The sequence below is a fragment of the Carcharodon carcharias genome, chromosome 6 (genome assembly GCF_017639515.1).
Source record: "Carcharodon carcharias isolate sCarCar2 chromosome 6, sCarCar2.pri, whole genome shotgun sequence".
NCBI classification, from domain to species: domain Eukaryota; kingdom Metazoa; phylum Chordata; class Chondrichthyes; order Lamniformes; family Lamnidae; genus Carcharodon; species Carcharodon carcharias.
In genome coordinates this window covers 16,874,005-16,898,977 of record NC_054472.1, presented here as the reverse complement: position 1 = coordinate 16,898,977, position 24,973 = coordinate 16,874,005, and the positions used below count along the sequence as shown (strand labels likewise).

The 24,973-nt window shown below is 39.7% G+C and overlaps 1 protein-coding gene across 1 annotated transcript; it reads left to right on the top strand.

The window, feature by feature from the left end:
* The first annotated feature begins 8,987 nt into the window (after positions 1-8,987).
* On the top strand, positions 8,988-23,802 carry snrnp48 (small nuclear ribonucleoprotein 48 (U11/U12)). Its single transcript, XM_041190402.1, has 9 exons — positions 8,988-9,275; positions 11,139-11,255; positions 12,255-12,315; positions 13,338-13,418; positions 19,213-19,395; positions 21,047-21,168; positions 22,121-22,257; positions 23,321-23,488; positions 23,577-23,802. Exons 1-9 carry the CDS (start codon positions 9,069-9,071, stop codon positions 23,629-23,631), a joined length of 1,131 nt encoding a protein of 376 aa, XP_041046336.1. The 5' UTR covers positions 8,988-9,068; the 3' UTR covers positions 23,632-23,802.
* The last annotated feature ends 1,171 nt before the right edge of the window (positions 23,803-24,973 follow it).

Here is a 24,973-nt window from a genome sequence, read left to right as displayed (position 1 = left end):
TGGCGACCCATTTCACTGTTGAATGTGGACTATAAGATTCTGTCCAAGGTCATTGCCAGTCGGGAATGGAATTGGTGATCCACCCTGACCAGACCTGCGCTGTGCCTGGCAGGAAGATCTCTGACAGCCTCGCGCTACTCAGGGATACGATTGCCTATGTGCAGGACAGGGGTGTGGACACCTGCCTCATCAGCCTGGATCAGGAGAAGGCCTTTGACAGAATATCACACACCTACATGGTGGATGTGCTCTCCAAAATAGGGTTTGGGGAGGGAATTCGCAATTGGATCCAACTGCTCTATACTAACATCAGTAGCGCAGTCTCAATCAATGGGTGGGAATCAGATAGCTTTCCTATTAAATCTGGAGTCAGGCAGGGCTGCCCTCTCTCCCCTGTCCTGTTTGTGTGTTGCATAGAACCCTTTGCTGAGTCCATCAGGAAGGATCCGGGCATAAGAGGAGTGACGATCCCAGACAGTGGAGGCACTCAGGTCAAAGCCTCCCTGTACATGGACGATGTCGCCGTCTTCTGCTCAGATCCACTGTCGGTGCGCAGACTGATCCACATCTGTGACCAGTTCGAACTGACCTCGGGAGCCAAGGTAAATCGTGGGAAGAGCGAGCCATGTTCTTTGGGAACTGGGCTGACCGATCCTTTGTCCCCTTCACCGTCAGGGCTGACTGCCTGAAGGTGCTGGGGATATGCTTAGTAGGGACCGGGGCATGCATTAGAAACTGGAAGGAGCGAGGATCTTTGATGCAAAGAAAACTGGGCATGTGGGAGCGACGCTCCCTCTCCATTGTGGGCAAGAACCTGGTCATCAGGTGTGAGGCATTCTCGCTGTTGTTGTACGTGGCGCAGGTCTCCTGCGCGATGGCGATCACCCGAGCCATTTTTCGCTTTATCTGGAGGTTGAAAATGGATCGTGTCCACAGGGACGCAATGTACAAGCCTCTAGATAAGGGGGGCAAAAATATGCCCAACATCGCCCTCATACTGATGTCCACCTTTGTGTGCGGCTGCATCAAGCTGTGCGTAGACCTTTGGTATGCAAACACCAAGTGTCACTACGTGCTGAGGTTCTACCTGTCCCCAGTGTTGCAAAGGGTGGGTCTGGCCACGCTGCCATGGAACGCTCCAAGTAGTTGGACCATGCCGTACCACCTGTCCCTTGTGGAAAAATTTATGCAGAGAAACACCTTTGACCACAGGTCCATCAGGCAGTGGTCGGCATGTAACGTCTTAGAGGCCCTGCGGGAAAAGAAGAGGATGGTTCCCTGAGCAGACTGTCAAAGTCATTTGGCAGAATGCCTCATCGCCAGAATTTTCCAACAAACACCAAGATGTAGCATACTGGTAGAATAAAATCTGCCTTGTTAGGATATTTAACTGTCTCTGTGTCAAGTGTCGCATGATATACCACCAAACCCTATCAATGCTGGTGTGATCTCTTCCAGTATTAGAAGGGGTAATGATTCCTCTTTATTGCCTGATTAAGATCTTTGGGACCCAGGCAAATTCTTAGCCGTCCATTTGGCTTCGCTCTCACCACAATGGAATTTACTCAATCTGTAGGTTCTATGACTCGCGATCATTTTCTTTTCTTTCATCACTTAGAGCTTTCTTTCAAACTTTTCTTTTAGCTCTATTGGTACTTTACATGGGGAATGAATCACCCAGGATCATTAGTGATCTCATACTCAAAATCTTCAAAGCATCCTACTGTCTCATTGAAATGCGCTGAGTACATTTATTCAATCTTCCTTGCTTCTGATTGGAGGGTGCTTTTCAATGGGTGTACTACCATCAACCCTCAAATCGCCTCCTCCATTTCATGATTTACTGCAGCTTTTCACAACTGCTCCACCCAAGATAGTTTCAGTGACATAGAACATACAGTTAACATCTTTTCCTTTGTGTATCCCTTTGATTTGGGTTGTTCCTAGCTGTCGAATCTCAATTCACCCCATATGCCATTAGCATGATGTTGCTTGGTTTCAGAGCATCTTTCTTTGGATAAACATGCTCTTTCAAGGAAAGATCTTCTGATTTAGCCTGAGAGGGATAATATTACATTGTGAGCCAGTATCAAGCTTCAGCCTCAGATTTATGGTTGTGTGCTTATTTTTCACCCTTTTCCTGATCTGAATGATTGTGTGAATTTCTTTTCTCTGGGAACCGTCGCATCCAGACATTTCATGCAGTTGTATGGTTCTCATGCCCATTGTTTCCTTGAACTCATCATTATCATCCAGGGTCTTTTCCTTCTCATTCGCCTTGTTACTGTCTCAACTTGTTTACTGTCTTCTTTCTCTCTTCTGCAATCTTTTCCCAGTGATTTGGCTTTTCACAAGCTCTATAGTTTGATCCGTACACAGGACATTTCCTTCTGTCTGTGAACTTGTGGTTGCCCAAAGCTCTTGCACATTTTTCTCTCTGTCTGATGTGCATTCTTTTGTTGCTTTTTCTGTGCATCAACCCTGCTGCCTTTCTCTTGACTTAACTGAAAGCTAGCCATTTGGGTGGTCAGTGACTTCATCTGTCTACTCATGGCTTCATGTGCTCTGGCAATATCTACAGCCTGCGATATTGTAAGTTTGTCCATTCCAATTAAATCTTTTTGTACTTCAGCGTGTGCAGAGCCCCAAATTAGTTGGTCTAGCAGCTTTTTATCTGTGTCTTAAATTTATATTTTGGGGGTGCATTTTCAATTTTAGGATTTTGTCGACAGGCTCACTAAATTTCTGCCCTAGGCCTTGAATTTCAAATCACTAAAGCTGGTGATTTTACCTTGGCTGGAAATGTGAGCTGAATTTTTCAAAAAAATTGTCTAGGTTTTTCCTGTGTCTTCATTCAGCTCCCAGCTTTTAAACAAATTTAATCATTTCTCTCCTGCCCTGTTATGACACAGCAGTTGGTAAAGATTGAGTTATTTAAAATCCCAGAGGGAAACTTTAAACAACTGTCATAACCCATATTTTCAATTGGTATGTTTGAGATTTAGCTCTGAACTCAGAAATGAAACTCACCAAGTCTCAATAGGTTTTTTATATAAATAAAATTAAATATTTATTAATTTAACAAGAAATTAAACACATACACATGTCTACAAATTACTACCATAATAACTATTAAACAAATCCCCAAATTAATCACTCCCAGGTAAAACTTCCCCAAGGCAACAATAACCTATAGACATAAACAGACACTAGGCAAAGCACATTTTATCTTACAAATTCAAAATGAGGTTCCTTTCAATTTGGTTTCTTTACAGAATCATAGGCTTACAGGCAGTTTGGATTTCACATGCCTCTGACCTACACACACAAAACTCTTTTCTGTATATATCTAGCCTTCCCTTTGAATGCAAATTCTCATTGTATCACCAGGCCCTTTGAACTCTACCTCCTCTAACAATAATACTCCTTTCATAGTACCAATTTTATTAGTAATATAAATATATTGCTTGGTGTCTCTTAGCTAGGTGCAAGATTTCACCCCCAGTCTTTGAATGGTTTATTCAACAAAATACAAATATACCCTCTACCTTACTGTTTAACATCTCAAAGCTACTATACATTAAGGCACCCAGACTAACTGGCTTTAATCCAGTTAAGACACACACACTCACACTCACAGACACAGACCCTCCTACAAGTCCAATTTAAAATAATTTCCATTAACATTATATGCATTAATATCTTCATGACATGCCCACAAAGGACCTTTTCCTCTTCACTAGTGTATTTTTGTTAACTACATCATCAGCTTTCCAGTTCATTGTGGGCTGGAGCTATGTGTTCATTGTTGCAACAACCATTTTGTTTTCACACGATTCCCTGAGTTTTTCTCTCTGGCACAAATTCAGGTTGATTTTTAAATCTAATCCAGCACTGAATGTGTTGAAAATGCCAACGAGACAACCCACTGCCACCATGTTATGTCTCCTGGTTCCCATAACTTAGAAATAATCACATTTTAGACTCAATGCTGGAGCTTTATTGAGTATATTTCTCACTGCTCTCCATGTGGCTGAGAGACTCAGCACATAACTGCAGTGCAACAGTGAATGTAGCACTCCAGCATATATATTCACATAACAAGTTGTTCCTAGCTCTTTACAAATAATATAACAATATGAGACCAGGTCTCTGAGTCTGACAGTCTGTGTCCAGAAAGATTAGCTGTCCCTCCTTTGTGTCAAGATGTAAAAACTGGCACTTGATTTTCAATATGTTTCAGCCTGGGCCTCTTCCCCAATGACAACCAAATCAGATGGACCTGTCTCCAGGCAGAGTTCAATATGATTTTGCCATCCCCCATTCCAGGACATTCTGTTTTACCTTAAATTAATGGAGACACTTTAAGCATAACTGCCTTATAAAGTCCCACATTCATAACAAACTGTTTAAATTACAACACTGTGCATTTGTATAGCACCTTTAATGTAGTAAAAAGTCTCAAGGTGCTTCACAGGAGCATTATAAAGCAAAATTTGATATTGATCCATGCAAGGCGATATTAGGGCAGGTGTCTAAAATGATGGTCAAAGAGATAGGTTCTAAAGCACATTTTAAATGAGAAAAGGCGAAGAGGTTTAGGGAGAAAATTACATAGTTTAGGGCCTAAGCAGCTGAAAGTATGGCTATCAGTGGTGGAAGAATTAAAATTGGTGAAATACAAGAGGCCAGAATTAGAGTAGCGCAGATATCTTGAAGGGTTACAGAGCTGGAGGTTACAGAGATAGGGAGGGACAAGGCCATGGAGGTATTTGGAAACGAGGATGAGAGTTTTCAAGCAGGGCATTGCTTCACTGGGAGCCAATATAAGCTGGTGAGCACAGAGGAGAGGATAAATGGGACTTAGTGTGAGTTAGGATATGGGCAACAGAGTTTTGGATGAGCTTAAGTTTATAGAGGGTGGGAGACTGATCAGTGTTGGAGGGTGGTTTTGTTCATTGTGGGTTGGGGGGTGTTGGAGGGTGCTTTTGTGATTGTGGGTGAGTGGGGGTGTTGGTGGATGGTTTTGGTGATTGCAGGTGGGAGGGAGTGTTGGAGGATGGTTTTGGTGATTGTGGGTGGGTGGGTGTGTTGGATGATGGTTTTTGGTGATTGTGGGTGGGAGGGGGTGTTGGAGGGTGTGCTGAGCAATTGTGGGTTGGGGGGTGTTGGAGGATATTTTTGGTGATTATAGTTGGGGGGTTGTTGGAGGATGGTTTTGCTGATTGTGGGTGGGACGGGGTGTTGGTGGGTGTGTTTTGGTGATTGTGGGTGGGAGTTGGTTTTTGAGGGCGTTTATGGTGATTGTGGGTGGGAGGGGGTGTTGGGGGATGGTTTTGGTGATTGTGGGTGGCGGGGTGTCGGAGGGTGTTCTTGGTGATTGTGGGTGGGAGGGTGTTGGAGGATGGTTTTGGTGATTGTGGGTGGGAGGGGGTGTTGGAGGATGGTTTTTGTTGATTGTGTATGGGAGGGGGTATTGGAGGGTGTGCTGAGTGATTTTGGGTGGGGCGGTGTTGGAGGATGTTTTTGGTGATTGGCGATGCAATAGTCAAGTCTAGAGGAAATAAAGGCATGGATGAGGGTTTCAGTAGCAGATGAGCTGAAGCAGGGGTAGAGTCAGGCAATTAAAGTACAAACTGATAAAAGCTAGTAGATAAGATAATTCTGACAATCATTCAAGAACAAAATATCTGTCTTGAAACCTGGTAAAAGTGAATTGGGATAAGACTCCCTTTAGAAAGGGAATTGAATAAGTACTTTTAAAGCCAAAATCTGCAGGAATTGGATCTAATTAGATAGCTTTCTCAGAGCCAACATAAGCATAATGGATCAAATGACCTCCTTATGTGTTGTATAGTTCTATAGTGCCTGGGCATAACTCAGGCTCTACCTGGAAACAAGTCATGTCATTCCACCTTCCTTTATTACATCATAGAGTTGCGTCATGTCATCGGAGTCTAGAGGGGGTTCTTCGGGGCTTGTCTATTCTCCCAAAGTAAGCTGCTTGATACAAAAATAAAAACAAAAAAACTGCGGATGCTGGAAATCCAAAACAAAAACAGAATTACCTGGAAAAACTCAGCAGGTCTGGCAGCATCGGCGGAGAAGAAAAGAGTTGACGTTTCGAGTCCTCATGACCCTTCGACTGAACTTGCATTCGAGTCCAAGAAAGAGTTGAAATATAAACTGGTTTAAGGTGTGTGTGTGGGGGGCGGAGAGATAGAGAGACAAAGAGGTGGAGGGGGGGGGGCGGGGGTGTGGTTGTAGGGACAAACAAGCAGTGATAGAAGCAAAACAAAAACAGAATTACCTGGAAAAACTCAGCAGGTCTGGCAGCATCGGCGGAGAAGAAAAGAGTTGACGTTTCGAGTCCTCATGACCCTTCGACAGAACTGTCGAAGTTCTGTCGAAGGGTCATGAGGACTCGAAACGTCAACTCTTTTCTTCTCCGCCGATGCTGCCAGACCTGCTGAGTTTTTCCAGGTAATTCTGTTTTTGTTTTGGATTTCCAGCATCCGCAGGTTTTTTGTTTTTTTCTCAGTGATAGAAGCAGATCATCAAAAGATGTCAACAACAATAGTACAATAGAACACATAGGTGTTAAAATTAAAGTTGGTGATATTATCTAAACGAATGTGCTAATTAAGAATGGATGGTAGGGCACTCAAGGTATAGCTCTAGTGGGGTTTTTTTTTGAATTCAACAACTTTAGGTCGTAAGCTCCCTTCCCCATCCCCACCCCCTTTCTGTTTCCCCCTTCCATTTTTTTTCCAATAAATTATAAAGATTTTCCTTTTCCCACCTATTTCCATTATATAAATAAAAAAAAAAACCCCACTAGAGCTATACCTTGAGTGCCCTACCATCCATTCTTAATTAGCACATTCGTTTAGATAATATCACCAAATTTAATTTTAACACCTATGTGTTCTATTGTACTATTGTTGTTGACATCTTTTGATGATCTGCTTCTATCACTGCTTGTTTGTCCCTACAACCACACCCCCGCACCCCCCTCCACCTCTTTGTCTCTCTATCTCTCCGCCCCCCACACACACACCTTAAACCAGTTTATATTTCAACTCTTTCTTGGACTCGAACGCAAGTTCTGTCGAAGGGTCATGAGGACTCGAAACGTCAACTCTTTTCTTCTCCGCCGATGCTGCCAGACCTGCTGAGTTTTTCCAGGTAATTCTGAAGCTGCTTGATACTGTTGTTTATTAAAATCATTACCCTTTATTTATAGCTACTATGTATGTATTCTGCATGAGGTTGGAAATTTTCCTTCCCCCAGTTCTCTGTTACTCAATCATGTGGTGTTACATCATTATTACATCAGCATCATGTGTTTCTGATGTTACACTTTTACACGTGGTACCTTTAAGTTTTAAAGGGATGGGATCAACCTTTAGTATAAGTGAGTTCGTTCTCTGGAGATGTATGGATTTTATTAAAATAGACCAACATGATTTTGGTGCCAATGACATCATTGCAAATAACCTCACTCACTACCCTGTCAAAAGGAAGGTATTACCAACCAAATGCTCTCACAAGTGAACTGTTTCAACTCAGGGCTCAAGCATTAAAATAGTGAACTAGGTTACCATTTTGTTCTTCACAATTACAATACAGTTTACACCCACTGATGGAAGAAGGCTCAGAAGTATGCGGAAGTAGTTTTGTAAGTCAAGAGTCTTAATGTGGGTCTGTTCCTAGACTTAAGGTAGCCATTTACAGGTCCAGATTGGATGCAACCCATGGCTCACTCAGGCTGCCTACTCCTCTTCTCCTTGCAAATGCCCCATGATCTCTCCTGGTATGCTTGAGGTCTTTGGGCAACCAGTGGGCAGTAACAGGACTGGAGAATGTGGTGGGCATCTACAATAAAGCTGGGCCAAATTATGTGGCACTTTATCAAATGTCTTTTGGAAATCTATGTACACAACATGCACTGTATTACCTTCATCAACCCTTTATATTGAGGGCAATGCTGTTGATGTGGTGTACATGAATGTCCAAAAGGCATTTGATAAAATGGGCCTAATCTTCCGATCTCCAGATTGTTGGAGACTGGAAGTACGACTGAAGATGCATGCCAGGATCTTGTGAAATCGCCCAAGAAGTCTCAGCTTCCAATGGGCAATTCTCCTGCTCCCCAGAGACTTTGGACAGTTCCAATGTACTTACCTGGATAGTTACCCAGGAAATGTTAGAAAGATTTAAAGCTTAGTGTAACACCTGGGTAACTACACAACCAATTCCCCAATCACCCCACCCTAACCCCTGACTACCACCCCTGAGTCGGGGGAATTTACGAGTGGACCAGCAATCAAATGACCATTGCCGCTGCTCGGAAGATCTGAGCCATTATCGTTTGCTTTTATCAGTTTCCTTCAAGTTAGTTTTTAAATTGTTTAGTGCTTCATAAGTACTGTGTTGTTTTGGCTCACAATGTACTAGTCTCACCCCTAACTCAGAAGGTTGTGGTTTCGAGTCCCATTTAAGTATGCGAATGATAAACCACTGAGGGAGTGCTACAATGGTGGAGGTGCTATTTTTCAGATGGGCTGTTAAATTGAGGCCCTGTCTGTCCTCTCAGGTGCCTGTAAAAGATCCAGTGACACTATTTCGAAGAAGAGCAGGAGAATTAGCCCTGGTGTGCTGGCCAATATTTATCCCTCAATCAACACCACAAGAAAGCAGATTGTGGCATTTTTTGTTTACTGTGCGAAAATTTTGCGGCTGTGTTCCTTTCATGACCGCAACTTAAAAACTAATTGAAAATTTATTAAAAAAATTGGCTGCCAAGTGCTTTGAGACTTCCGGCGGCGTCAAGGGCGCCAGGCGCTATTTTTTTTCTCTCTCTATTAGCTAGAGTAGCCCTCTTTTTATATATATATATATTTAAAAAAACGGAGGGCGCACTTTCGATTAGGTTTGTTTAATTGCGCGGTAGTTTTTTTTTCGAGGAAAAAGTGAAAAGGGAGAGCGAGTCACTGACCCGGAAACCGGCTGCTGGAGGAGGCGCTGGAAGTGCTGCTGTCGTCGAGGCGCTTGGCTGTGTCAAGATGGCGGCGGCAGCGGCGGTCGAGGCCAACATCGAATATTCGAAGAGGCTGCAGAGCCGTTTGGAGCGCGTGAGCCAGCTGGCCGAGTTCGCGCGCGACTGCGGCCGCTCCATCAGCGGCGTCCTGACAGAGCTGGGCTGGAGCGGAGAGAGGGAGGGCCTGGGCCTGGGCCTCCCGCCACCACCACCCGGACCCGGGGCAGAGCCGGTAGGAGAAGCCCAGGCTGCATCAGGCCTGATAGTATAGAGAGAGAGAGAGAGAGAAAATATAACAGGCACATAGATATACACTGACACCTCGATGGTAGAGGAAGACGAGTCTGCAGTTAGCCCGAAAAAACACACACAAACACACGACATCTCTATGGTAGGGAAGAACGAGTCTGCAGTTAGTGCAGTTATATAAAGTGTTGATATAAATCCACACACACACACACACACACACACACACATATATAGGGTGGGTGGCTGTAAATGATCTCACAGCACCATTTTTAAGAAAAGCACGGGAGTTTACCCCAATATTTATTTCTCAATCAACATCTCAAAAAAAAACCAGACTATTTGGTCGTTATAGCACTGTTGTTTGTGGGAGCTTGCTGTGCGCAATTTACAGCTGACTACATTTCAAAAGTACTTCATTAGCTGCAAAGTTCTGGGATGTCTTGAGCATGAAAGGCGAATGACACAAAGATTGGCCGGGTGGTTAACAGCGAGATTGAGTGTCTCGGGCTACAGGAAGATATAGACAGGGTGGCCAAATGGGCAGATGAGTGGCAGATGGAATTTAACCCTGAAAAATGTGAGGTGATACGTGTTGGAGGGAGTAATTTGACAAGGAAGTATTCAAAGAACGGCATGGCACTAGGATGTTATGAGGAACAAAGGGACCTTGGCGGGTGTGTCCATAGATCTCTGAAGGCAGAGGGGCATGTTAGTGGGGTGGTGAAAAAGGCATATGAGACACTTGCCTTTATCAATCGAGGCATAGGTAACAAAAGTAGGAAGGTCATGTTGGAGTTGTATAGGACCTTGGTGAGGCCACAGCTGGAGTACTGTGTGCAGTTCTGTCGCCACATTATAGGAAGGATGTGATTGCACCGGAGGGGGTGCAGAGGAGATTCACCAGGATGTTGCCTGGGATTAAACATTTAAATTATGAAGAGAGGTTGGATAGATTTGGGTTGTTTTCATTGGAGCAGAGAAGACTGAGGGGCGACCTGATCGAGGTGTACAGGATTATGAGGGGCGTGGACAGGGTGGATAGGGAGCAGCTGTTCCCCTTAGTTGAAGGGTCAGTCACAAGGGGGCATAAGTTCAAGGTGCGGGGCAGGAGGTTTAGGGGGGATGTGAGGAAAACCTTTTTTACCCAGAGGATGGTGACAGCCTGGAATGTGCTGCCTGAGAGGGTGGTGGAGGCAGGTTGCCTCACATCCTTTAAAAAGTACCTGGATGAGCACTTTAAAAAGTACCTGGATGAGCACTTGGCGCGTCATAACATTCAAGGCTATGGGCCAAGTGCTGGTAAATGGGATTAGGTAGGTAGGTCAGGTGTTTCTCACATGTCGGTGGGCCTCTTCTGCTCTGTGATTCTGTGAAAAATGCTACTTTTTTTCATCTCACTCCAAAGATTCGAGTGCACCATCCAGGCTGATGCTGTGCAGTTACTGAGGAGGGGCTGGATTCTTATTTTAAAATTGGATGAAATTAACAGAAAATTAACGTGTCTTTTAGGCCCAAATAAAACCCTGTTTATAATCAGAGTACCAGATTTAATTAGGGGAATAAGTTTAATAAAAACACGACATTAAAATGTCAGGCTGTGAATTGAATAATTGAGAAGGAGTCTTTATTGTAAAGTGGAGGGGCATACTGTGAATTGTCCAAAGAGTTTCTTTGCATTTAACCTGAATTCATCTTCTGGTAAAGGGAAGAATTATTGGGTTTCATAGGGTTAAACTTTGAAATCGGGTCTGTCCAGAATGTTTGTTGTAGATTGAACAACATTTTCACTGAGTATTGCTTTTTTCTGACCCTGGATATAACACTTTCTTCCAAACAACTTTTTCAGCCTGATCCAGTGGTTACTTGTCCGTTCGATGTGGATCATAGGCTTCCGAAATCATCGCTGGAAAAGCATGTTGCATCGTGCAGACTGAGAAAGCTGGAATATTCTAGAGAAGAAGAGGTCTGTATGCAAGTTTGCAAAATGCATTTGAACTGGACCAATTATTCAGTATGTAATCCAGGTTTTTTACTACAAATCAATTTTGTTCAGATAAACTCAATTGCCAACTTTCTAGAAAGTTAATTTTCTCATTAGAGATACATGGACGCTGCATGTGGTGCTGCAAATTTAATTGAGTCACTTATTCTGTGATGGCAACATCATGATATCTTTCCACGATATGATTTTTTTTCCAAGTGGTATATGTTTCCATTGATCCATTTCCTGTTGAAGTTGCTTAGCATTATTGGTTCCCTGGAGCAGATCCGTACGGGGTTGCCAGAATATCTAGAACAGTAGAGAGAAAATAAAACATAAGTATTTTCCTGTAGTTCATGCATGGATATTTATTAAAAGGGTAGATTTTAGAAAAGTATTACTTACCGGGCTTTTCCGTAAAGCCATGTCATATCCATTGATGTGGTTGCACTGAGGTATCAGTCATAAAGATCACCTTGGATCATTTTCACTCCGGAACACAATTTTTCCCTCTACTTCTTCCCTCATTTTTGGAGAACATTATGCTAAAAGATAACATTTTGGAGATATTAATAAAGAGACCCATTATGATGACAATGCACCACCACCCCCGTGTCAGTGTTTGCAGTGAAGTGTATATCATATGAAGTTGAGTAAATGTGATTTTTGTAAAATAGTAAAACCTAAAGGTGATTTTTATGAACAGACACATTTGTATTACAATCCTTTGTCCTTTTTTTTTAAAAGGTACATTGATTAGCTTATTTTAAATACAAAGTGATTAGCTTATTTTAAATATAAAATGTAACATTTCTAACAAGTGGCCCAGGATTCTCACAGGGCTTTGATAAATGTGTGGCTGCTAATATCATCAAGCTTTCAATCAATAGGTAAGCATTTGTCTGTAAATTTTCTTTTTATATGTAAATTCAAATTTTAATTTTACAGTAACAATGTTTTCTTGATTCTTTTAACAATCAGGCTGAAATGTGTGATCCCTTGTTCGCCTATGAGAAAACTGTGGTACCAACATTTAAAATGGGTATGTGCAACAACATAGTTGTTTTCAAGAAGGCTATAGCGGTAACTTCTAGATTTCATTTTCTTGATAAACTGATTTATCTCATTTTAATAAGATTGTAATAATTAACGATTGTTAACTCTGCACATAGGAGTGATGGGTATCTACTTTACATAGGATATTTGGTACAGAAACGAGCCAGTTAGCCCAACCAGTCTATGCTGGTGTTTAAGTTCCACTTGAGCCTCCTTGACTAGCTTCCGCTTAAATACACCTATACTATTCACTTCAATGCTGTGGTAGTGAGTCCCACATTCTTGCCACTCTTTGGTAAAGAAGTTTCTCCTGAATTCCTTGTTGGATTTTTTGGTGACTATCTTATATTGATGGCCTCTAGTTATGCTCTTCCCCACAAAAGGAAACACTCCCCCTGCATCCACTCTATCATAATTTTTCATAGTTTCAAAGACCTTTATTAGGTCATCCCTCAACCTTTTTTCAAGAGATAAGAGACCCACCCTGTCAATCCTTTCCTGATATGCATCCCCATTTTTGTTATCATCTTTGTAAATCCTCTCTGCACCCATCTGTTTTCTCTATATATTCCTTTTAGAATATGGTGACCAGTGGGTTTGGAGAGGAGTCCTACTGGAATAATCAGGACATGACACCGCAAGAATGTTGACAAAATGCACCTAGTATTGGGTTGCCAAAATGTTGAATCTTAACCTTTGCCTCAGAACAGTCATCCTAATGCATCAGTATTTTTGTAGTGTGTATGTTATTGTGTTGTTATCTCCGAAATATCTGATCTAAATTAATTCAAGAAATTCTTGAATTTCCTCAAGAGTACCAACCAACCCTTAAACTATGCAGATTGTTTTAGTTGCTGAAGTGGAGCAAAAGATTCGCTTGTTATGTATATTTAACACTTGAATCTTTTTGTAAGTGTACACGCATATGCTATTCTTGATATGCTTTTCATGTTTAAAACATGAATTATGATGCACAAAATGGTAAACATTGTTTTTCGTTCTGCTTAGATAAAGATTTGCAGGCTCAGATAATTCAACAAGCAAAAAGTAAAGCTCCACTTGGAAAAGAAGAAAGAGTGTTTTCTCAAGGTAAGAGAGAATCCAAGTTGGAATTTAAAAAAATAAAATGACAATACAATTTTAAAAGATCTTAGCGATATAATTCCAATGTAAAATTGATGTAATGTAGAGTGTTATTCTACAATTGCATGATGGTGCCTCTTCAAAACAATTTCCTTGAAATAGCTGTTTTGGCACTGGCCATTTGTCCAGCTGAGATGTTAGCTATATTATCAGTGATGATTGAGCATCAAGACCATCTTTCAACCGCTGATTATCAATGTGTATAATGTTGCACAGAAGGTGGCAGAAAATGTCATCTCTGTTATGAACATTAGGCCCTGAATTTTTCAGTCAGTGGGCGCACACGATTGACAGGCCTGTGAGCGTACGGGAAATGGGCCACTGGCTGCGATCAGCCCTTGACCGCGATTTCACACTGGCTGGCCAATTAACGCCAGCCCGTGTGAAACGCTCGCTGAAATGCTCAGCACTGCTGAGGTGGGGGTGGTAAGAGGGCAGGCACCGACGTAATTGAGGATGTGGGTGAATGTTTTGAAGGAGCTCCCTGACAGCAGACAGCTGCCCCAGGGAGCTGCAGACCTCCACAGACTAAAGGACATGACAACAATGCTGCAAAATAAGTCCATGTAGCACAATCCCAGCAACTGAAAGTATACCTCCTAAAAAAAAAACAACCCAGATATCTTTTTATTTTATCTCCCTACGGAGATTTCATCTAGCCCTGGATCGAGGTTTGAGCAAAAATGTGAATGCCGCCTGGGAGAATGGCTGTCTGCCAACTGTAAATGTGGATGGGCCATGTAAAATCGTTGTTAATGGGCTTAATTGCTCACTTAATTGGCGGGTGCGTTTCTGACTGCCATGAGCGCCCGCTCAGCAGAATATTACGCGAGTGCGTGATGACGTCGGGACACTTGCCCAACATCATCTTGCATTATTTTACATCCGTTCAGGTCGGGTGCACGTCCACCTGTGAACGTAAAATTCTGGCCTAGGGAGAAAACACATCAGGTGCATTAATGATCACCCTATCTATTAAATGGTGCAACCTCCTGCACGTGTCTCGTCACGGCTAGTAACGTGCAACTTTTGGGGAAGAGAAAAACTGTTGGCAATTTCAGGACAAATTCTTGGGAAATTCCTTCTGGACTTCAGGTGACCATGCTTACCCTTGATGTATTATTGAATTTAAACTAACCCTTCCGCGCACACACACACCCCCCCGCCACCACCACCAAAATGCTTCCAATCACTGGGGACACCAAGAGGCCATCATTTCTTGGTCAGTTTAATTCTTCAAGACTGATATTGATGGATATTTATTGGATGAAGGTATGATGGGATATGGAGTGAAGGCTGATAAGTGGAATTGAGATACCAAGCAACCATAAGCTATTAACCATTTAATAGCTGAAGAGGTTTGAGGAGCTGAATGGCCTACTCCTGTACCAATGTTCCTATGTAACAGAACTGTAGGCAACCAGGACCCAAAATTTGTTAGGTTTATTTCAAAGGTCACAAATTTCTAACCCTACTTGAATTCTGAAGCTCTTCAATAGCCTTGTCTGCAACAAAGTCTTTAATTCTGTTTAAAAATTATAACATCCCCAGTAAAGAAGTTGTATCATAAACCTGAAATTTTGGTTTCTCCTTGGGTTGCCTTGTCCTTGGGGTAATATTGAGAATTGTTCTGGAATCCATTTAATCTATTCCCTTGAGAACCTTAAATACCACAACTGTTTCTGTTTCCTCATGGCTCAGATGCCCAAAACTATTTATTGATTACATTATTAGAGGACTGAAGAAACTTATATTTTAGCAGTGGTGTTAGCTGTTCCGATTCAATCACGTTTTGATACAGTGCTTGTTAATGGTAAATTCTTTGTGATTAATTAACTTTTGTTGCAATTGATCCTGCCATCTATTGTAGTTAATCTTTTGGTATGGTTATGACTAAAATTATTCAGTCTATAGTATTATGAAAGCTTATGTAGATAATTAACTTGAGTCTGCAAGTTTAGACATTTGCTATGAGCAATTGAACTTCAATATTTGGTAATCCCATTTTTTTTGTATTAGTGTAGTATAATTGAATCTCATGGCCTCAGTTTTCTTCACAGTACAATGCAAAAACCCTCCTTGTGCTTTACCTGGAATTTTTCCCTTGCACCAGGCAGTAGTAGTGTTTTGAAGGTTGGACTGATGTACTTAACTCTGTTCATGGTACCCCTCAGATCCTTGCAGTATAGAAATGAGGTTCAAGGGAAAGCTGGAAGCCATTGTTTATATAAAACAGGAACCTGTGGTTCAGCAATCCTGATGACCAAGAAAATCTCTTCTAGTTTTAACGTTCTTAACTGAAGAACTGTCTGTGCCTGAAATAGTTTCAAACAATAAAATACTCTTGCAATTGTAGTCTAATTCTGCTTTACTAAGTGATTAGAGACTCGCTTCTCCCTAGTTAAATTCTCCATCGTGACTCCTATTCTCTAGTAATAACCTATTCTACTTGCAAGATATAAGCGGTACTTCTTCCTTTTGTTCGAAGCAGTTGAATCAACTATATTTATAATACTGTGTACCAGAGAGTAGCCTCTTTCACGGTACTTAGTTGCATGTTATGTTCCTTTCTCTTCCCCTCTGGAATTTTTGGGACTGTTGGTTAGTATTGTTGGAGGGTAGGTATGCATTGTACTGGAAGTCAGTACATGTGACTAAACCAGCATTTTATATGAAATATATAAATACAAGCTGCACATAATGTCTGCACTTTCGTCTGATGTATGTAGGAGATTTTGGTTATAAGTATGTGGAATTCCTAACTTTGCCTGTTTCACATCAGATGTTAAATCTTAGGACTTCTAGCTATAGAAAAAATTCAGCTGAAGCTATTGAACATGAACTTGACACTGTTACAATAGCAGTAGCTACTTAATTGTAATTCTGTTGATGCACATTTCACTAAATATTTGGAATTCCTTTTGAACATGATAATTTAAACTTCTTGGTTTTTCTCTTTCAGTAACAGGGGTGAGTATATTTGACAGGAATGATGAACATGAAAGAATGTTCTCCTCATGTACAGATTTGCACAGAATTTTACTTGATGTCATACAGTATCCTTTTAAAATTATTATATCCTTTAAATATGAACCTCAATTTAATGGACTGATTAAATAGAATAAACAGTTGTATTAAATATTGATCTGTGCTTGATATTTGCTGAATACACCTACTTACACAGACAAACATGCATTCAAAATACTGTTTCTTAGCAGGCCAATTCCTTACGGGGTCTGTGCTTACATTTGATTTAATTATCTGGAACAACAGAAGATGTTGAATTTTACCAATTTATCAACATTTTCAAAATGTTAGTTTTGGTTGTTGCCATGTAAGCTGACTGCTACAAGCAAAAAGTGCTATAACCATAGGAAGTTGGTAAACTACTTAAAAATTCATGAAGAATCCATAAAGTAGAAAATATAAAGCCGAGCATTTCAGCAGTAACAACAGCTTGCACATATATAGTGCTTTTAAAGTTGTAAAATGTCCCAAAGTCCTTCACAGGAACATAATCAGATAAAAACTGATACTGAAAACAAAGGATTAAAACAAATTAGATTAGTTGGCCAACACATGGTCAAAAAAGTAGGTTTCAAGGAGTGGGGGGTAGGGAGGGAAGGGAGAGAGAGAAAAACAGAGGCTTAGGGAGGGAATTCCAGAGTTAAGAGTGTGCTGGGTCATTGGCATGGCCACCTATGGTGAGATGAAGCAAGTGGGGGATGGGCAAAAACCAAAGTTGGAGGAACACCACTTTCAAAAGGTTGTAGGAGCACACAGTGATGTGGAGAGGCTATTTTTGGATTTGAACGTAAGGGGGAGAGTTCTAAAAGCAAGATGATTGAGGATTGGGAGCCAGTGTAGGCCAGCAAGTGGCAGGTGAACAGGATAATCTATAATACAGGCTGCAGAGGTGAGCTTAAATTTATGGAGAGCCGGAGACCATTGGAGTGGTTAAATCTGGAGATAACAAAATCATGAAAGGATTTCAGCAGCAAAAAAGGCTCAAGTTATGGAGCTAGAAGTCAGCAGTCTTGGTGAGGGAGAGGTTATTGCAGTCAGAAGCACAAGGTCAGATAGAATGCTGAGGTTGCCAACAGTTCCTTACCATTGTATTAGTTAAAATATCCCCATACAGAAGTTTTAGTAAGTAAACAATAGATGCATCTAGCTTGCAAGGGATGCAAATCACTGTGCATACATACAGAATATCTGGTGTATGGTAGTGCATGAGGATTTGCAAATGTGTTTTGGGTAAGTAATTATGCAATTAAGGTTACTTCAGTTAAAGTGCTGTGGGCATACTTGGAGTTGCCATCTTGTTTGCCATCCCTGCTGAACTGCAGTCCTTTTTAAAAGTATAAAGGCTTAGTTAATACTACAAAGATAATTTTTGGACCTGTAATCTGTTGCATGTTTCCATGTGTGTCTTATCAGTATCTTCAGTGTCATGCACTAAAGGGCAGAGACCTTCATGCACTTTCTAGCTGTTTGAATATGTGACCTTATTCCTGACATTGAAGCATACTGCTCATCTTTTACCAAGATCTCTTACGTTTCTGTGCTGTCAAATTCAGTGCAATTTTAGTTTGTGTTCAACCAAAATATTTTGAACATCCTCATTTAAATCTGTAGTAATATTTGACTAATCAACAGCACATAACATAGGATGTAAAAGTGTAGTTCATTTTAGTTTTGTAGAGATGAGTGATCATTTTTTCTCTTTGTAACCACTTGTTACCTTTATTCCATGATGTATAGTTGTGGCTGACATTTAATTTGTTCTACCAGTGATGCTGTAGTGTCAGATTGTGAAACAGGGACTGAATTGGAAGTTGAGGTTGTTTTTTTTTTTAAAACTTGTTTTTCTATCTTCTTGTTACTATACCCGAATAATCTGGTCAGGTTTGGAAACTTGGTCCTTGTGTAGAACTCCGAGGACTCCCAAACCGGTACAGTGGTTTAATGCGTTGCACCACTGGTTCAATGCTACATAGAATTTGGAAAACAATCCTGACTTTGTATAATATTTTATATTAATAACACACATTTATCGTTTTTGAATGAGACACATTCTATTGCATTATAAACTGCCATGTTTTCCTGAGCTTCGATCCCTGCATGCACTACATACCTTTAGTTGGCAAGGCAGAGTAATCTAGACTGCTGACTTCATTACAACATTTAGTAAACGATGGAAAGGATAATTCTGTGATTTGATGCTCCGAGTAGGGAGTGTGTTGAGGGGAAGTTTCAGGCTGCATGCCTAGAATTTCTGTCCTCGCAAGATGTCTTGCGAATGCTGACACCCATTGTCAGCATTTTATCGTAGAATGACCCCCAACTGTGTTTGAGTGAGGTGGCCAGATATCTTTCAGCTTATTGCAAGAGCTGTTCCTAGTGACCTGGTCAAGACATGGCAACCTTGGTATTGATGTGGCAGGTTGGAACTCAAAACTGATGATATCCAGATTTCTTGTGCTGTTAATACTACTGGGCCTGTTGTAAGCGTTAAAACTATTTTTTCATATTCAAAATTTGAAATTTTGAAAATGTTCTTGCTAATCACCAGTTATCTTTCAAGATTTCTGCAGAATCTGTAAAATATAAAAATGAATGCTTTCTTTTTTGACAACGCATACAATAGCCCATTTTCCATGTGGAAGTTGGACTTGCACTATTTTGAAAATTATGTAAAGTTTAGGAGTAACTGAGTAAACTGTTAATATATATATAGGTGATTATTCGTCAGTACCTCGTGAAGTTCCTGAGAATCATAAACGTTTCATCTGTGACCTAACTCCTGCGGATCGCCTAGCTATCTACGAACATGTTGTCAAAGAAACCAGTCAGCAAAGAATTAAATCTATTGAAAATGATGGTGATTTGTATGTGGACCTTGCTGCAAAACTCAGCCGAGGTTTGTGTTTAATTTTTCTTTTAACTTCTTCATAGCTTAAACTAGCTTGGTGCATTTCTCTAATAATGTAAGCAAATAATACCAGAACCAACAGTCTAGTTTCAAATATAAGGTAATGTACAGTGTTGGCACTTTTTAAAAAATCTGACTGTAAAGCTTTTATTAAAAATGTCTGATTGCAATAGGGTTGGTTTTAATCATATTCTGGTCTAGACTATTTGTAATTGTTTGCTTGAATGTTATGGGTTTTACAGATGGGATATCCAAGTTTGCTGACATTAAGTTGGGTGTCACAGTAAATAGCGTAGAAAGTTAGAAAGGGACATTCATAAATGAGAAAAATTTTGGTAGATGGAGTTCCATGTAGGGAACTGAGAGGCCATCCATTTTGAACCTAAGATGAATAGATCAAGTTATTTTCTGAATTGAGAGAAGCTAGGAACTGGAGGAGCAGTGATATTTAAAAGCCCAAATACAGAAATCAGTAGATGCTTGTGGACAGCTACAAAAAATAATTAAAACGGCTTTTGGAATGTTAGCCTTTATCTCAAGAGGGCTGAAATCGAATGGGATGCAAATGATGTTACAGATATTAAAGCTCTAGTTGGAATCCATTTCAGTTCTGCATGCTGTACCTCAGGAAAGCCTTGGTGGGGGTGCAGAGCACATTCATCACACTGATACCGGTACTAAAAGTATTAAATTAGTAGGACAGGTTACACAGACCAGGCTTGTATTCCCTTGAATGTAGAAGGTTGAGTGGTGATCTAATTGACGTGCTTAAGATGATTAAAGCAATTGATCGGATAGATGGAGAGAAACTATTTCCTCTGGGAGGGAAGTCTAGAACAAGGGCGCATAAAATTAGAGCTAGGCTGTTCAGGGGTGATATCAGAAGTGCTACTTAGCACAAAGGGTGGTGGAAATCTGGAGCTCTTCCCCCAAAAATCTGTTGAAGCTTGGTAAATTGAAAATTTCAGTACTGGTTGATTTTTTTTTTGTTGGAAATGGTTTTGAGGGTTATAGAACCAAGGCATGTAGATGGAATTGAGATACAGATCAGGCATGATCTAATTGAGTGGTGGAATAGACTTAAAGGACTGAATGACCAGTTCCTGTTCCTAATTAACTTCCCTTTCTCTTGTAGTGATCCTATTGATTTTTTTCAATAATCTTTAAAATCAATACTGGTTAGTGATGAATAATATTGCCTTTGATTATCATAAGCAGGGGTTTTTGGTCATCTTGAGGAATGGAATATTTCTTTTAGAGCCCATGTTCATTTATCAATGTGTCTCTAGTTGAGATTGATAATTATCCTAAGACAACCATGTAGTTGTCTAAATTTAACAGTATATTCGTGCATCATAAATCATTTTACATTTTGAGAGGATAGGTACTTTATAATAAATTTCATACTGCTGGGCAAGTTTAGGCATCATGACTATCCAAAAATGTAGTCTGCCTACTTTGTTGGAAACCATGGAAATGCAGTATTAGTCTGGTGCTAGTGCAGGTTACTGATCATTGGATGTAGTTGGGTCCCAAGTTGTTTTGTATTGCATGATTCATGCTTGCATTCAGCTTTGGTTATGCAGGCCACTTATTATGTGTATTTTTTTTTTAAAAAGTCTTTCTCACCTATACATAGATGATGAACAGAAAGGACCAAAGTCACACCTTGAAATTCTTGCTGAAATGAGAGATTACAAACGCCGTCGCCAATCTTACCGAGCCAAGAATGTTCACATAACAAAGAAATCTTACACAGAGGTGTGTGTAAGCTAATGTGTCTTAACTATGATGAATATTATGTTGATTGTTTCACATTCATTTTCTGCTCATTCTAGATTTCCCTTTTCTCTTATCCGTTACTCCCATTCTTTCCAATGCTCATTTAGTGAATGTCATCAGGAATTAAGGATGTAAATGGACAGCACAAAACAAATGCTTGGAATAGAATTAAAAAGGTATCAACAAAGGGTGAACTTAGAATTTAGTATTGTAATCCTTGTATTTTTCTGTTGAAGAGCAAAATGGCAGATTTATACTGCAAATATGGTAACTATTACCTGTCTTGTCTGCTTGGAAATCTTTTGTAATTTACTTAATTCAAGTTAAAAACCAGCTCTGAAATTCTGATTCTCTTTGAAAACTGAGGCATCCAGTCTCTAAAAGCAATGAACTTGTTCTGCTTGTTATCCCGACTACGTTACTGAAAGCTTACCTACTTGAAAGTAAAGGAATTAGAACTCAGAACTTTGAACTTTTTTGCTGAGTCATCCTACGTGAAAACTGAAACATCTAGAATAACAGTGGAAAGGACCCAAAAACTTAACACTTCCGTTATCTTCCGATCATCTCTTCGGATTATTTGTCAGATTTCTAGTGGGCCAAACCTTAAAACTGCTTAAAGATTCATGGTTGTATATCATCCCAGTTTTCTGATGAATAAAATTCATTTGTAGTGTATTTGCACATCAGGTTTTTAAGACTGAAGTGTGAGGACCATCTATTATTCGCCAATTTCCATTATCCACCACCAGGAGGAAGAGAATATCCTGTGTTTTGGTAGATAATGGAAGTTCCATTGTAATTGTAATCACACTTGTGAATTCAGCCATTGGGTCTAAAGTCGGTTTCAAATTGAATTTATTGTATGCACACTTGTCAGTTTTTTGTGTTTAAAATTAATTCCTGTTTATTGTACCTAATTAATTTACAGATAATTAAGGATGTTATTAGTGTACATATGGAAGAACTGTCAAGACAGTGGAAAGGCCAGAATGACGATGGTAACACTGAAGAATATGATGATCAGAACTCTTCATTATCTTTGAAAGGCTCTACAATTTCTCGCAGGTATGCAGTTGTCGAAATTGTTTGAATTTGATCATGAAAAGTGGCAAAAAATGCAGATAGATGAGGTGGATTTGTGATTATTTAGTAAGTGAATGGAATTCTACTTTTGCTCCATTATAATCCACAATCAACATCTAGAAAAGATTGAAAATACAGTATATCTAAATGATTAAATTCATACACAGAAGTACTAAAATTATATTTTAAATGGAGAATTCCTCATACATGTCCAACCATATAATTGGAACAATGGGAGTCTGTTTTGTCCCAGGAGCAACCCATTACTGTTTTACCAAGTATAGCATCAAATCTAATTTAGATATGTTATTTCAAAAAACAGCTTAAAGTCTGCCCAGTAGTTACATAAAAGCATTTCCAAGTTGCCCGCTGTGCCCTTTGTATTATTTGTACCTTAGTAAAATGCTTGTGATCTATACTAGGAAAACTGTAATGCTGAAGGAATTTTTGTTCCCCCATTCTCTTATCTCACAAACATGATAGCAAAAATAGCACCTTAACTAAAAGCAGTTAATTTAGCATAGATTTGGGATTGAACCTGTAATTTTCTTGAACTGTGGTACTCGTTGAATAAATCTGCTGAGGCATAACTAGAACCTTGGCAGAAGCTATCATATAAATTTTGGAATATGACAGTTTCATTGTTTTCCGCGCAGAGCAAGTTTCCGAATTTCAGGAGGGTGGGATCAGGGAGAGAAAGATTGAGGGAAATGAACAAATAAAGGCTAGATGCTACTTTGTTCAATCAAGTGAAAACAGTTGACTGAATTGCTTGTATATTCCTATTGGCCATGCAAAAACACCTTTTTAGGCATGAGTAGTGAAAAGCTCCCAGAGAAAGCAAGGTGTAGCGAATAACCATTGTTTTGCAAACTTCTATTGGCAACATTGCAGTCATTCTGCTTTCATTTTACATGAACTGAACGTAACTGTTTCATTTTAGCTTGTAATGTGCATTAGTGTTAAATTTTCCAAAGGATGCTTGGTACAAGAATAGCTTTGTATTAACGTTTTCTTTGCTGAGGTGGATGTTTTTCTGTTATAGAAGAAGATCTGGTGATAAAAGGTCTCCTTCAACGGAATCTCAATCTACTGGAAGCAGTAAAACTGTAGATGATGACAGACAGAGAAAGAACCGCAGCCAAAGTCCACATGAACGGAAAAGAAGTCCGGATTGGGATAAAGAAAGAGATTCGAGGAAAAGACGAGAGAAGTGAGTACACTTCCTGTTCTTCAGTTGCAGGGAATGGAATCCTCATGTAGCAGTACAGGTTTAACATAATTTTGATGTATAATTTCAGAGAGCATCATTCTCGAGATGTGGATCGGCATCGAAGTTACAGACGGCGGAAATAAACCAGAATGAGGAGCTGGAATAAAACCTGTAAAAGAATCTATAAGGACTGTTTACAAAGACTGATTTTTTTTTTTAAAACTGCAACCTTAAATGAAGTCTACAGCTGTTGACACAAATGAAAATTATTAAACTCCCAGTTGAATATCACAATAAATATCATCTGAATACAATCACCTCATTATTATTTTAACTGATGTCTCCAGCCATAAAACAAAAAATAAGAACAGCTCTCACCAGAATGTATTATAAAAATGAATGTCTTTGCGTGACAAGTGTGGATATCTGGAGTTCGAAATTGTACATCCAAACTGCTGAGTAATCTTAAGTATTGATTCAGTAAACAGGGAAACAGAGATGAATGTAATTTTTCATTTTAAGGTTAACTTTTTCAATTAAATACTTGAACCCTAAGCTGAATTCACGTAGTAAGAAAAATATATATTAAACTTGAAATAATGCTTCCTTCCTGACAGATTGAGGACACTTTTCATTAAAAAAAAATGAAATGTATTTTTGAACTTTTGAGGCAATTGACTCATGTATCTATTGGTTATATTTCATGAGGTTTACCACAGGATAAGTAATTCTTGTGATATATCATCTTGCTGACTGCCTGAAAAATCAATTTTCTACACATTTAAAGGGCCTAATATAAATATCTACATTTTTAACATAGAATATACATTGAATATGCATTGGGTAATAGGTGCCATGTTTATTTATTATTGGTTGAAAGACCTTCATAAAGAGCTTTCATTTAAATATTGTCTTGCATCATAAAAATGTTGAGAAATACCTTAAGCCAATGGATTACTTTTAAACTGCTGTCATTTATGTAGGCAGCCAACTCGCACAAGATTCCACAACAGCAGATGAATCAATGACCAGATAACTTGGTTTGGTAGTGAAATTGTGGGCTGAGAGAAACTTTGGGCTTCTGTACAAGTGGTTTAATGGGATCTTTTGAATAGGCAGACAGTGTTTCATCTGATTGCACTTTTCATAATACAGGACTTGATCAGTACTTCAGTGAATTATATTAGTATAGATTATTTGTTGAAGTCTTGGGCTTTGAATCTACAACTTGAAACAATACAACCAGCTGAACTAAACTTGACACTTAGAGCTGCATCTACAATATTTGAATGGATTACTTAACACTTTCCAGTTAACCAGAGTGAATATTTTACTGCAAAGTTTTTTGTCCCACCCCCCTGGTTTATCTACATTGATTTTGTTTTTTCCTCTTGGTTATGTTCTCATTTGATTTTATCTTTTGGATAAAGCCAAAGACTTGCATTTATGTAGTGCTTTTTATGACCACCGGATATCTATGCTTTA

Excerpts from the sequence above, each read along its gene's own strand:
- snrnp48 (XM_041190402.1), top strand. The coding sequence starts at position 9,069 with ATGGCGGCGGCAGCGGCGGTCGAGGCCAACATCGAATATTCGAAGAGG. Across the intron at positions 19,396-21,046 it reads TGCTGCAAAACTCAGCCGAG|ATGATGAACAGAAAGGACCA; the intron begins GTTTGTGTTTAA and ends ACCTATACATAG. Across the intron at positions 23,489-23,576 it reads TCGAGGAAAAGACGAGAGAA|AGAGCATCATTCTCGAGATG; the intron begins GTGAGTACACTT and ends GTATAATTTCAG.